Genomic DNA, 13,363 nt, shown 5'->3' with positions numbered 1-13,363 from the left:
CATTTGTTTGCAACTTGGTCATTAGACTTGGGTACTCATTGTTAGTGGATTAGAGTCTCATGTGGAACTGTTCAGCAGCTTATTACAATTTTCAGATATTAAACATTTTTTCATGTGTAACAGTCAGCAATTGATTTAATATAGGAACTTTAAAGTTTGTCATGGGTAAATAGCTATTTGGGGGTAAGGGTTTTTTTTTTTTTTTTTTTTTTTTTTAAATCTATAGGAATATTTTCATAATTTAGGAGAGTTGTAAAATAGTACTAAGAGCATCTCAGTTGCAGAAAGCAGATCCTACAGGTTAAACCAGTGAGTCTTAAACTTTTGTACTGGTGATCTCTTTAACATAGCAAGCCTCTGAGTGCGACCCTCCCTTATTAATTAAAAACATTTTTTTGTATGTTTAACACGATTATAAATGCTCGAGGCAAAGCAGGGTTTGGGGTGGAAGCTAACAACTCGCGACCCCCCACATAATAACCTCGTGACCCCCAGTTTGAGAACCCCTGGGTTAAACACACAGGGCCTTTTCCTACTTCCTGCACTCCCTTCCTTCAATGGCACTACCAGTGTGAGTACTGTAAACAGGAAGGAATTGCTCATATTCCTTCATTTGACTTTGATCCCTTTTGGATCTGTTAGTCTCAAAATTAATTCTTTTGTTTTATTTTTTCAGTTGAAAGCATGGAGTCTAAGAAATAATTTCATCAATCCCAATGTGCATGCTTTCATGTGTATTGACAATACATTTTTTTACTCATGTTTTTTATTAGTAAACTTGTTCTTACGTTAATATAGATGAAACTAGAAGAAATAAACTGTATTCTCCCTTCATACATGTTTCGTGAAAGAAGAGGCTTAAAGTTTAAGGATATAAATTTTCGTAACCCTAAAAAAGTGAACTTTTATTTAGAACCAGATGTGCATCTCTAGAACTGGAGTGTTCAGTGTTTATTCTTTGAATAATTATCAAAATGCAAGTTAAATTACACTGTTAATCGGGATGTGTTCTCAATTTTTAGGTACTTACACTGTGAAATTTTACGATGGAGTAGTTCAGACTGTCAAAAATATTCACATCAAAGCTTTTTCCAAAGATCAGGTGAGAAATGTTGTGTGTTTTCCAATTTAATTCTAAAAGACTAGCTGTTTCTTAAATCTGAATTCAGTTGATTTGTTCATGTTCACATCAGTGAAAAATCCATCAAGTGAACACTTAACTAATTTTTGTTTTTATCTAGAATCTTAGCCAGTAAATGATTTTAAATAAATATTCGTAATTTATCACTACAGGAATGTGATTTAAGTTTGTATCATATCTGTCATGTATTGTCAATACTTTAATCAGCTCTGCCCTAATAATATCCTGTGAAAACTTTTTTGTTTTTTAAACGTATACCCGTCACACAGTTGTTCCTGAGCACGTGTACACGCACTTCTTAAAATAAGAGACTAGCTGATCACTGTCAAATAAAATGTCAGACTCCAGCTCTAGGTTGTAAACATAACCCACAGTCATGTCCTTAGGCAAAAGCTGTGCACCAATTCTTGAAGGCCAGTAGGCTGGGCATCTGTCAGACTTGTGGAGGAAGTGAATTCTAGATTTGAAGGCTCTTCATTGAGATGCCCTGCCAACAGGAATTGTCAGGTGAGAGTCTGTTGGCTAATCTCTTCTGTTGTCAATACAGAAGGAGATCCTGAAAGAATCTTCATTGCAATGACAAGCGGATTTATTTTATTTAAAGTGTTTCTTTTATATAACTGAATGATCTTTTTCTGAAACATTCTGCATAATAAAAATTAAGTTTTTCTTTGATTGCATATGTCCATTCCTCTGAAGGCGTGCATGTGTGTGTCGTGCACTGGTGCTGGAGATTTTTCCCTATCAGTAACCATGGGGGTGGCTACTGATGCTGGATAATATCATTCTTTTGTAGTTGTAAGGGAAATGCTGTGCTGGACAACATTTCTGGTATGTTGTAGTTTATCATAATTAGGGACAAAGAGTAAAATTTTCAGAAGAACCTGAATGACTTAGGAGCTCAAGTCCCAGTAAAAGGGGAATTAGCTTCCTAAGTCATTTAAGTCCTGTTCTGCCAAAGCCAAGACACTCTCACCCTCTACCCCCCAGAGCCCAGGGATCCAGAGGGAGAAACACAGCCTGATGCTGGATCCTGGGCTTGCAAGGAGTTTCCTTCCTTCAGAGTGTGCTGGGAACTGCAGCTGCTGGGAATCCCCCCGATTTTCTATTTGTGAGCTGGGCTCTGCCAAGTCCAGCAGCCCCTAGTGGCGGCCAACAACTATGCAGCCTATTTTGGGGGGTCAGGGAAGGAAATTCTGCATGCACAACATGAATTTCTGAAAAATTCTGCATTATGCACTGGCGCAGAATTTCCCCAGGAGTAAATGTGTGTGACCCATAGTAGGCCTCCCATAGGCGCTGTTAGAGAGTTAAGATGGATAATCGGATGAACATGCACTCCCAGTACGATGCTGTGGCCAAAAAACTAATGTGATCCTGGGATTCATAAGTAGGGGGATATTGAGCAGGCATAGAGAGGTTATACCTTTGTTTGGCCCTGGAATACTGTGTCCAGTTCTGATGCCCACAGTTCAAGAGGGTGTTGATAAATTGGAAAGGATTCAGAGAAGAGTCAAGAGAATGATTAAAGGATTAGAAAACATGCCTTCTATAGACTCTAAGAGCTCAATCTATTTAATTTAGAGAAGGTTGGGATGACTGGATTACAGTCTATAAGTACCCACATAGGAATAAATATTTAATAATGGGTTCTTCAGTCTAGCAGAGAAAGATATAACATGATCCAGTGGTTGGAAGTTGAGGCTAGACAAATTCAGACTGGAAATTAGGATAATTTTTTAATGGTGAGAGTAATTAACCATTGGAACAGTTTGCCAAGCATTGTGGCGGGTTCTTCATAAGTCACAATTTTTAAATGAAGATTGGATGCTTTTCTAAAAGATCTGTTCTAGAAATTATTTTGGGCAAGTTTTCTGGTCTGTTTTATATAGATTAGACTGATCACATTGATCCTTCTGGCCTTGGAATCTGGTACTCCTGGGGGAATTCTGTACCAAAAAATTAAAAATTCTGTGCACAATACTTTAAAATTCTGCACATTATATTTGTCAAAATAACACAATATAATTACACCAGTTTCAATAATTTTGGTAATTTATTTCAAAATACCTGTCAGCAAGTATATCTGTAACAGTACTGACAAAAAAGATTTCCCCCAGGAGTGGAGAGTTAAATAAACCCCTACAACAACCCAGTTCCTGTTTCTCTGTTATGTTTTTGTTTGGTGTCTTGATTTGGGTGTGTCACACTTGCCAGGTGGGCACATCTTGAGGGAAAAATCCACCCCTCCAGTCTCAGACACTCGCACCGCTTACTTTGCAGAGCCCAGCTGCGGAGTGTCCCCCAGCCAAGACATCTGCAGCCCCTATCTCCCCATAGCCCAGCTATGAGGCATCCCCCCGGAACTCCTGGCCCAGACACCCGCATCCCCTACTCCCAGAGCCCAGGAATCCAGAGAGAGAAACAGCCTGGTGGTGAGGTCTGGACTTTTATGGAGTTTCCTGCACGCTGCCGCCTCCTTTCATGAGGTGCTGGGGACTGCAGCTCCAGCTCTCCCTTCTTCTGGCCATATCCTGTATTTGTGAGCTGGAGAGCTGGGCTCTGCTGGGTCCAGCAGCCCCTGGTAGTGGCCAGCAACTCTGTAGCACCTATTCCGTGGGGGGGGAAATGAAATTCTGCGCAGAACGTTAATTCTCTGCAAATTCTGCATTGCGCAGAGGCACAGAACTCCACCAGGAGTAATCTATGAACTATGTGGTTAAATCAGTTTATCAAGGGTTACTGGATTTGGTGGCAAGAAAGTCACATTCATCTGTTTTCTAAGACTGCAGATTCGTTGTCCGCAAGGTTGAAAAAATTGTGTTTATGACTGTGTTTTTGACCCTTCTGTGTATGTTCCTTTTACTAGGGAACAGGCTGTACAGATTCTACCACAGAACATTGGCTATTTGTTGCTGAAAGGGGGGAGCTAGGTTTCCAGATTTTCTTATGTCATGAAGCAGTGTGGACAGTGGGCATTCAGAACAAAGTAATTCCTTCAGTTCTAGATCTGTAAAGAGTGAAAAATGCTTTAGCAGGCTACATAAATAACATATGATTGGATCAGATGGACTTGGTGTGTGTGGTGGTGAATCTTTTTTTCGGGGGGGCCATCAGTCTGCTTTTGGAATCACTGAAAAAGATGATGTAATGTCCAAAGATGGGGTTCCAAGTTCTTATCTTAGGGTATGTCTACACTACGAGAGTAGTTCGATTTTACTTACATCGAATATGTGGAATCGATATTACGAAGTCGAACGTGTGTATCCACACTAAGGACAGTAATTTGACTGTGTGAGTCCACAGTAACGGGGCAAGAGTCAACATTGGAAGCGATGCACTGTGGGCAGCTATCCCACAGTTCCTGCAGTCCCCGCTGCCCATTGGAATTCTGGGTCGAGCCCCCAATGCCTGCTGGGGAAAAAAATGTGTCGAGGGTGGTTTTGGGTAACTGTCGTCATCCAACCGTCACTCCCGCCCTCCCTCCCTGAAAACGCCGGCGGGCAATCAGTTCGCGCACTTTTCTGGTGAGTGACAGCGTGGACGCCACAGCACTGCGAGCATGGAGCCTGCTGCGACCATCGCTGCAGTTATGGCCGTTGTCAACACCTCACACCTTATCATCCACCTTTTCCAGAGGCAGATGCGGAGAAATCGGGCGAGGAGGCTACGTCAGCGCGGTGAGGACATGAAGTGTGAGAGTGGCACAGACCTGTCACAAAGCACGGGACCCCACGCCGTGGACATCATGGTGGCAATGGGTCATGTTGATGCTGTGGAACGGCGATTCTGGGCACGGGAAACAAGCACGGACTGGTGGGACCGCATAGTGCTGCAGGTCTGGGATGAATCACAGTGGCTGCGAAACTTTCGCATGCGGAAGGGAACTTTCATGGAACTTTGTGAGTTGCTGTCCCCTGCCCTGAAGCGCAAGGACACCCTGATGCGAGCAGCCCTGACTGTTCAGAAGCGAGTGGCCATAGCCCTCTGGAAGCTTGCAACGCCAGACAGCTACCGGTCAGTCGCGAACCACTTTGGCGTGGGCAAATCTACCGTGGGGGTTGTTGTGATGCAAGTAGCCAACGCAATCGTTGAGGTACTGCTGTCAAAGGTAGTGACCCTGGGAAACGTGAAGGTCATCATAGATGGCTTCGCCGCGATGGGATTCCCAAACTGCGGTGGGGCTATAGATGGAACTCACATCCCTATCCTGGGACTGGACCACCAGGCCAGCCAGTACATTAACCGAAAGGGCTACTTTTCAATGGTGCTGCAAGCACTGGTGGACCACAGGGGACGTTTTACAAATATCAACGTCGGATGGCCGGGCAAGGTTCATGACGCTCGTGTTTTCAGGAACTCTGGTCTGTTTAGAGGGCTGCAGGAAGGTATTTACTTCTCGGACCACAAAATAATTGATGGGGATGTGGAGATGCCTATAGTGATCCTCGGGGACCCAGCCTACCCGCTAATGCCCTGGCTCATGAAGCCCTATACAGGCGCCCTGGACAGTGAAAAAGAACTCTTCTTCTACCGGCTGAGCAAATGCAGAATGGTGGTGGAGTGTGCTTTTGGACGTCTCAAGGGGAGATGGAGAAGCTTACTGACTCGCTCTGATCTCAGCGAAACCAATATCCCCATTGTTATTGCAGCTTGCTGTGTGCTCCACAATCTCTGTGAGAGCAAGGGGGAGACCTTTATGGTGGGGTGGGAGGTTGAGGCGAATAGCCTGGCTGCTGATTACGCCCAGCCAGACAGCCGTGGGATTAGAAGAGCCCAGTGGGACGCGCTGTGCATCTGGGAGGCTTTGAAAGCTAGGTTCCTGAGTGAACAGGGTAACCTGTGACTATTACGTTTGTTTACAGAGAAGCTGAACCTGCCCCCGTTTCTTTACCCAGTGAATGTTCACTATCCTCTCCAGTTTCATACCCCGTTCACCCCCTTCCCCCACTTCCAGCACACGTTTAAAAATAAAATCACTGGAAATTTGTTAATGAACACCGTTTTCTTTATTACTGTTTTTGCGGTAAAGTGTTGAAACTGGGACACAGACTGTGGTGGGGAGTGGGTGTAGTATAGTGATGCAAAGGACGCTTCTAAACTCGAGGAATGACATGCTCCTGTTTCTAGAGTGGTCCGCACTGGTGGACTGGTTGTTTCAACGGAGCCTGCCACCCCTCCTGTTTGGGACTCTGTGTGTGGGGGCTATGTGACTTTCTGGCAGGGGGAGGACGGTTACAGATCCCCTGCTGCGTGGCTCTGTGATCCAGGATAAGGACCGCGGCATAAGATCTCTAACCGCCCTCCCCCGCCACAAAGTCACATAGCCCCCCCCCCCCCGAAAATGAAAACCACCTCCCAGACTGACCAGTGACTGCAATGTGTGTGTGACCTGCTGCTGAACCTGCCCCCGTGTCTGTACCCTAGTAAAGGTGACTGTCCTGTCCAATTACCAACTCCCTTCCCCCCCTTCAAACAGACTGTCCTCTTAAAAAAAAAAACATGATGGAAACAGTAATTAACAGAAGCGTATTTTTTATTAGCAACTACGCAGTTAGGGGATGAAACTGGGATGGGGGCTTGGGTGAGGCGGGAAGGAAAGGACTTATCAAATTTTGGGGAATGACAGCCTTCTGGTACTTGAGCGGTCTGCAGGGGTGGAGTGACAGTTTTCACGGACTCTGCCGCCCCTCCTTCTTGGTACTTTGGGTGAGGGGGGTATGGGACTTTGTGGCGGGGGAGGGTGGTTACAGATAGACTGCAGCGGGGCTCTGTCCTCTTGCCTCCGGTCCTGCAGAACATCCACAAGGCGCCAGAGCGTGTCCGTTTGCTCCCTCATTAGTCCCAGCAGCGTTTGAGTCGCCTGCTGGTCTTCCTGCCACCACCTCTCCTCCTGTTCGCTGTGTGCTTGCTGGTATTGTGACATGTTCTCTCTCCACTGGGTCTGCTGGGTTGCCTCAGCTCGGGAGCAGCCCATAAATTCTGAGAACATGTCGTCCCGTGTCCTTTTCTTTCTATGCCTAACCTGCGCCAGCGTCTGGGAGTGTGATGCCAGGGTAGGTCGGGAGACAGTCACAGCTGTGGGATTGGGAAAAAGGGAGTGAATTCCTCAGAAAAATAAATTTTTTGGTGAACAAAGAACATAGTCTTTCTCTGTGAACAAGACCATGCACAGCACCTATCACATGCGCACTCAGGACAAGGTCGAATTTTCGGCCTTCGCATTCAGTGCCTGGGGTCTTGCAGTGCAGATCAGACAAGCGCGGCCGGACAGCGGAATTTGGGTAGCAGGCTGACATGGTAAGCCGTAGACTTGTGGCAGCTTAAAACTTTAATAATAGCAGTGCCCTCCTTTCACGTTCAAAGCAATGCTCCTAGCGTTGGCCAGTTCCTGCTGCCAGCAATCCGGCAAGCATGAACTCTGCCTCTGTCCCACCCCCTCGTGGCTGTCCCCGGGAAAGATCCCTGTATGCTGCCCCTCTCCCGCCTCCACCGCATGGCTGTAAACGGCCGGTTACAGTTCTGTAAAGGAACAGGCAAGCAGTCCCAATACTAACATTCCCCTAATTCAAAGCAGGTCACCATGAGCGACATCACTCTGATGCGGATTTCAGAGAGCGACAGAGAATGCATGCTTTGTGAAAGCCTGCAAAGACCAGGGCCGTATGCCGCCATGCACTGCAAGGCAATGATACCGGAGTACTTGCCGCTAGCCTGGCGTGGGAACGTTTCCTACTACGGAGGACAGAACAAGGCCGCTCTCCCAAGGAATCTCATGCAAAGGCTTTCCAATTACCTCCAGGAGACTTCATGGAGATGTCCCATGAGGATTTCAGCTCTATCCCTGGACATATAGACCGAATTTTACTGTAGCTGCACTGGCAAGGACTACACAGTACAGCGCCTAGGGCAAACCAATCATGATAAACCGGACATTGTTAGATTTTTTTGGCAGTAGTTGCACTACCAAAGACTAAAACTTTAAGCGCGTAGGGCAAAGTAATCATGAAAAACCCACTGTTAATATTAATGTTCTGTTCAAAATAAATCTTTACATGTTTATAACACTTACCGACTGATCCTTCCCCTGATTCTGGGTCCGGGTTAACGCCTGGGGACGGTTGGTAGGGGATCTTGGTGAGGGTGATGAAGAGGTCCTGGCTGTCTGGGAAATCAGCGTTGTAAGCGCTGTCGACTGCTTCGTCCTCCTCATCTCCTTCCTCGTCTTCCCCGTCCGCTAACATCTCCGAGGAAGCGGGCGTCGACAATATCCCATCCTCAGAGTCCACGGTCAGTGGTGGGGTAGTGGTGGCGGCCGCACGTAGGATGGAATGCAGTGTCTCGTAGAAACGGCATGTCTGGGGCTGGGATCCAGAGTGTCCGTTTGCCTCTTTGGTCTTCTGGTACCCTTGTCTCAGCTCCTTGATTTTCACGCGGCACTGCGTTGCATCCCGGCTGTATCCTCTCTCTGTCATGGCTTTGGAGATCTTCTCGGAGATCTTTGCATTCTGTCTTTTTGATCGCAGCTCCGAAAGCACAGACTCATCGCCCCACACAGCGATCAGGTCCAAGACTTCCCAATCAGTCCATGCTGGGGCCCTCTTTCTATTCTGAGATTGCATGGTCATCTCTGCTGGAGAGCTCTGCATCGTTGCCAGTGCTGCTGAGCTCGCCACGATGTCCAAACAGGAAATGAGATTCAAACTGCCCAGACAGGAAAAGGAATTCAAATTTCCCCTGGGCTTTTCCTGTGTGGCTGGTCAGAGCATCCGAGCTCGGACTGCTGTCCAGAGCGTCAGAGTGGTGCACTGTGGGATAGCTCCCGGAGCTATTAGCGTCAATTTCCATCCACACCTACCCTAATTCGATATGGCTATGTCGAATTTAGCGCTACTCCCTTCGTTGGGGAGGAGTACAGAAGTCGAATTTAAGAGACCTCTGTGTCGAACTAAATAGCTTTGTTGTGTGGACGGGTGCAGAGTTAATTCGATTTAACGCTGCTAAATTTGACATAACCTCCTAGTGTAGACCAGGCCTTAGACTTAATTGCTTGGATTTTCTCTTATCCTTAATAGATTTGGGATTACCAATAGTGCAAGTATATTTGCTGTAATAGCTATTTCTGCTTATTGTATCCCCATTTAAGGGGGGGAGAGGTTTCAGATTTCTTTCATTCTTTAACAGAGTTTCTCAAAGATTGGAATGTTTATCCTCCAATTTATTGATCAATGAGATCATGAGACTGAAGTCTGGTCCCTACTTTGGTAGCCTGTATTTATTGTGGAAAGTTTTTCCTAGTGGCTATATGACCTCAACAGTTTCAGGGTTGGAAGACAGAACCTCATTGTACAATTTGAAATAGTTTTGACATTTCATCCATATTTGATTTTTACAATTTCATTTATTTTTTTTCTGTGTTTTTCTGAAGCATTAAAGTCTTCCAAGTAGAGCTTAGTTACATATCTTAGATATTAAAAGGGATATTAGCAATTTATTACCTTCCTATCAGAAAGTATACAAAATGAAAACACTGTTTCAGACCAGTGGCTTTTGAACTGTATCAAATAGTGTATTCAGACATGCTGTAGCGTAGCTGGGGTTGCTGTTTGGCATTTTGGCAGATGATTTGATTTAAGTCTGGAATTATCCTTTAAAAAATATTTGAATAGTATTTGAGTTTTGATATCTGTGTTAATGAATTGTGCTGATAATCTGTTGCTCGGTGAGTATCTGAATACAGTAAAATCTGCCTTAGTGACCAGTTCTGACGAGGGGCCACCTGTCATGAGTGACTACTTGCAGAGACCGTGGAACGTTTTCCTCCCTATAACATTTAACTTAGTTTCTCAAAGTGGGGTCCGTGGATCCCTGGGGATCCCCGAGGGTACTCAAGGCGGTCCGTGGGCCCCGCTGAGCAATTCCTCCTTCTCCTTCCCTCAACTCCTCTTCCTCCCTCTATCTCCTGGAGGTTACTGAAGCTAAACTGGGAGATATTAGGTGCTAAAAGTCAGGTGGCACAATGGGGCTAAGGCAGTGTCCCTGCCTACCCTGGCTCCACGCGCTGCCCCCACCATGAGCGCCAACTCCATGGAGCCCATTGGCTGGGAACTGCAGCCAATGGGAGCTGCGGGGGTGGTGCCTCTGGGTAGGGACAGCATGTAGAGCTTAGGAGCCACTTCCAGAAAGATCTGCCGCGTTGCTTTCGGGAGCTGCCCGAGGTAAGCGCAGCCCGGCCGGAGCCTGTATCCCAAACACCCTGCCCCAGACCATAGCCCTCACCCTGCACCCAAAATCCCTCCCAGAGCCTGCACCCCTCAGCCTTCCTGCACCCAAACTCCCTCCCAGAGCCCGCACCCCCTCCTGCACCGCAACCCTCTATCCCAGCCTGGTGAAAGTGAGTGAGGGTGGGGGAGAGCGAGCAGCAGAGCGCGTGGATGGAGTAAGCGGGGGGTGGGAAGAGGTGGGATCGGGTGGGACCTTGGGAGAAGGAGTGTGGCGGGGCCTGGGGCTGAGCGGGTTGGCTTGGGGATCCCTGAAAATTTTTAAATCAAAATGGGGTTTTCGGGTTGCTAAAGTTTGAGAACTGCTGCCTTATAATTTAACTGTGAAGAGCAACGACTTGTCAGCTGTGACGACTGACAACATTTTCTTAGTCCCATCCATAAAAACAAACCTGTAGGAGAAACTGATCGTGGCTTCAGTCTGTTTTTTTTGATGTTTCCAGCAAAAGATTTTTTTCTTTTGTACATTACGGTTTCTGCAATATAGGGCCTCATACTCAACAGGAACTGGAAATCGAACTTGAACAAACAGGAACTTTAAAGGAAGATGTGAATGTGTACACTATTGTATGTCACAGTTTAAAGCTAAAAGAAGTCGTAATGGAAGAGAGAAAATGCAAATCCAAAGTGTTTCTTACACTGGAGCAACATGTTAAAGCGGTATTGCAGCTAGAAGCTTGTACCAGTTGCCGTCAAATTGCCGAACAGTTTGCCGTTGGAAAAACACAGATCCAAAACCTGTTACAATGGAAGGCAGAAACTCCTCGCTGATATGTCAAATGCAAAATCTTCAATGAAAATTAAATGTGCTAAAACTAGAAATGAAGTCAATTTTTTCACTTATCACTTATCACTTACCACTGTCGCTCATCATGTAAATGTGTCTGGGTCAATGCTAAAAGCGCAAGACATGAAATTCACAGAGGAGTTGGAAAACGGAGTTTAAAGCCAGCAATGCCTGGCTTGAATTGTTTAAGAGTCACAGCCTTGCCTTTGGTATAGCATGCAGGGAGCATGGAGACATTAATCAAGATGTGGCTTCAGATTAGAAGCAAAAGTTAGCTGAAGTCATACAGGATTATGAACCCTCTGAAATCAAGAATATGGATGAAACTGGGCTGTTTTTTAAAGACAGCAACATTAGCAAAACCCTCCATATCAAAGGCTAGCAATGTGTAAATGGGAAATATTCAAAAGAAAGAATCACCCTTTATTATGCACCAACATGAATGGAGATAAAGAAAAGCCTGTACTGACTGGTAAATCCCAATGCCCACGAGGCTTTGGCAAATTGAATATCAAAGAGTTGCCTGTAGAATATGAATTCAACAAAAAAGCATGGATGAACTCCGAGCTTTTTGAAAAATGATTACAGAGATTTGACTGCAGATTGCTACTATCAAGGACATAAAATTCTGTTTACGGAAAATGTCCCATGCCGCCTCCTTGTTAAACTCAAACATTAAACTCTGCTTCTTTTCCCCCAAAAAGCACCTCTGTGTAACAGCCTATTGATGCTGGGGTTATTGAAACCCTAAAACTGAACTTTCGGAACAGGCAAATTCAATTTATTCTTCATCTAATGGAATCTGGTGTAACTTCCTTGGGTCCAGTGCATTTGAAAAGGGTTTCACTCTTCGGTGAATACACTGGGTTCATTGAGCATGGAGTGAGACTGAGCTAAGCACCATCAAAAAATGCTTTGCTAAATGCAGACTCACCAAATGAAGATGTTCATCTAGAAGATGAACATGAGCTTCCTCTTTCGGCAGTTAACATGTTGCAAAGTCTTTTTGGGAGTGCTGATTGAGAAGATGTACCAGTTTGATGAGAACCTTGCAACAACTGACGAGGTCACTGACAGGTCAATGCCTGCTACAAAACTAGAAAATTTCAAGCCATGTGATGACTCTCACATGAACACACAAACTGATGATGAAGGGGATAGCAATAGTGCCTCTGAACCCCGGTAAGAATAATTTTTATGACTGAAGCCAAGAATATGATTAAAAACATGAAAGCATTTGCCATTCAAAAGGGCAATAACCGACTTTTAGAGCTATTCAACGATGCAGAAGAAATGGTAAACATGCTCCTACTGTCACAGAGGCCAAGAATAAGTGACATTTTCAAATAAATACAAGCTACTGTAGACTGAAACCAAGACTTTCTGATAACACAGGTAATTGTAAAAATTCTTTTGTTTTAGTGTAGAGAATATGCACTTTTATTAGTGTACTGAATTACCTCTTTTGATTAACACATACTGTTCTACTGTATTAATAAACCCACCAAGAGATTTTTAAATACAGTACTATATTGTATACTATATGTAATAATGTTCATGTAACATTGCTCTACAGCCAAAATGCTTCTGAAATAAATGTAGTCAAACTTTACAAATTCTGGGTCACTGAGAACGAAAATGATGCTTAAAATTATTGATTGGCTCTAGTTTTCAAGATATGCTATTGGGTCAGTATATACGACCCTTGACTTAGTAATAGCGGAGGATGAATGAGTTATAAAGGGAAGGGATCTCAATTTAAACCAGAAATGACTAATATACATCTTTGACTGGATCTATGAATAAATCTATGACTGGGTTTGGACAGTACTTGCTTTTTAGGCAAAACAATGAATGATGCAATCTGAAGCTGGTATTGCTTCATACATGATATGAATTGCATCATGTTATTCCTAGAAGTCATGGATGATACAATCATAACAAAGCTTACATCACTCTGCTGAACAAATTGCCCTATATCAGCTCTAGAAATCATACAGTGTCGTGCTCTCTTATTTGTCAGTGTTTGATTTTGCAAAGGGACACATTTCTGTTTAGCCAAAGTGAGCAGAGATGCCTTGTACTTGTGTGAACAGTGTAGATAACTTCTGCTACGTTTGTGGTGAAGTGACTTTTGTATCACAAAAGCGCAGT

At 44.8% G+C, this 13,363-nt stretch overlaps 1 protein-coding gene across 1 annotated transcript in view; it reads left to right on the top strand.

Annotated features, from left to right (window-relative positions):
* PHF20 (PHD finger protein 20) overlaps positions 1-13,363 on the top strand; it is a 167,948-nt gene that overhangs the window by 55,908 nt on the left and 98,677 nt on the right. The window contains exon 4 of the mRNA XM_034787648.1: positions 1,023-1,102. Coding sequence (XP_034643539.1) covers positions 1,023-1,102 — 80 coding nt within the window. The remainder of the gene's footprint in view (positions 1-1,022; positions 1,103-13,363) is intronic.

Source organism: Trachemys scripta, chromosome 12 (assembly GCF_013100865.1).
Source record: "Trachemys scripta elegans isolate TJP31775 chromosome 12, CAS_Tse_1.0, whole genome shotgun sequence".
NCBI classification, from domain to species: domain Eukaryota; kingdom Metazoa; phylum Chordata; order Testudines; family Emydidae; genus Trachemys; species Trachemys scripta.
This window is presented reverse-complemented; position numbering and strand designations above follow the sequence as displayed.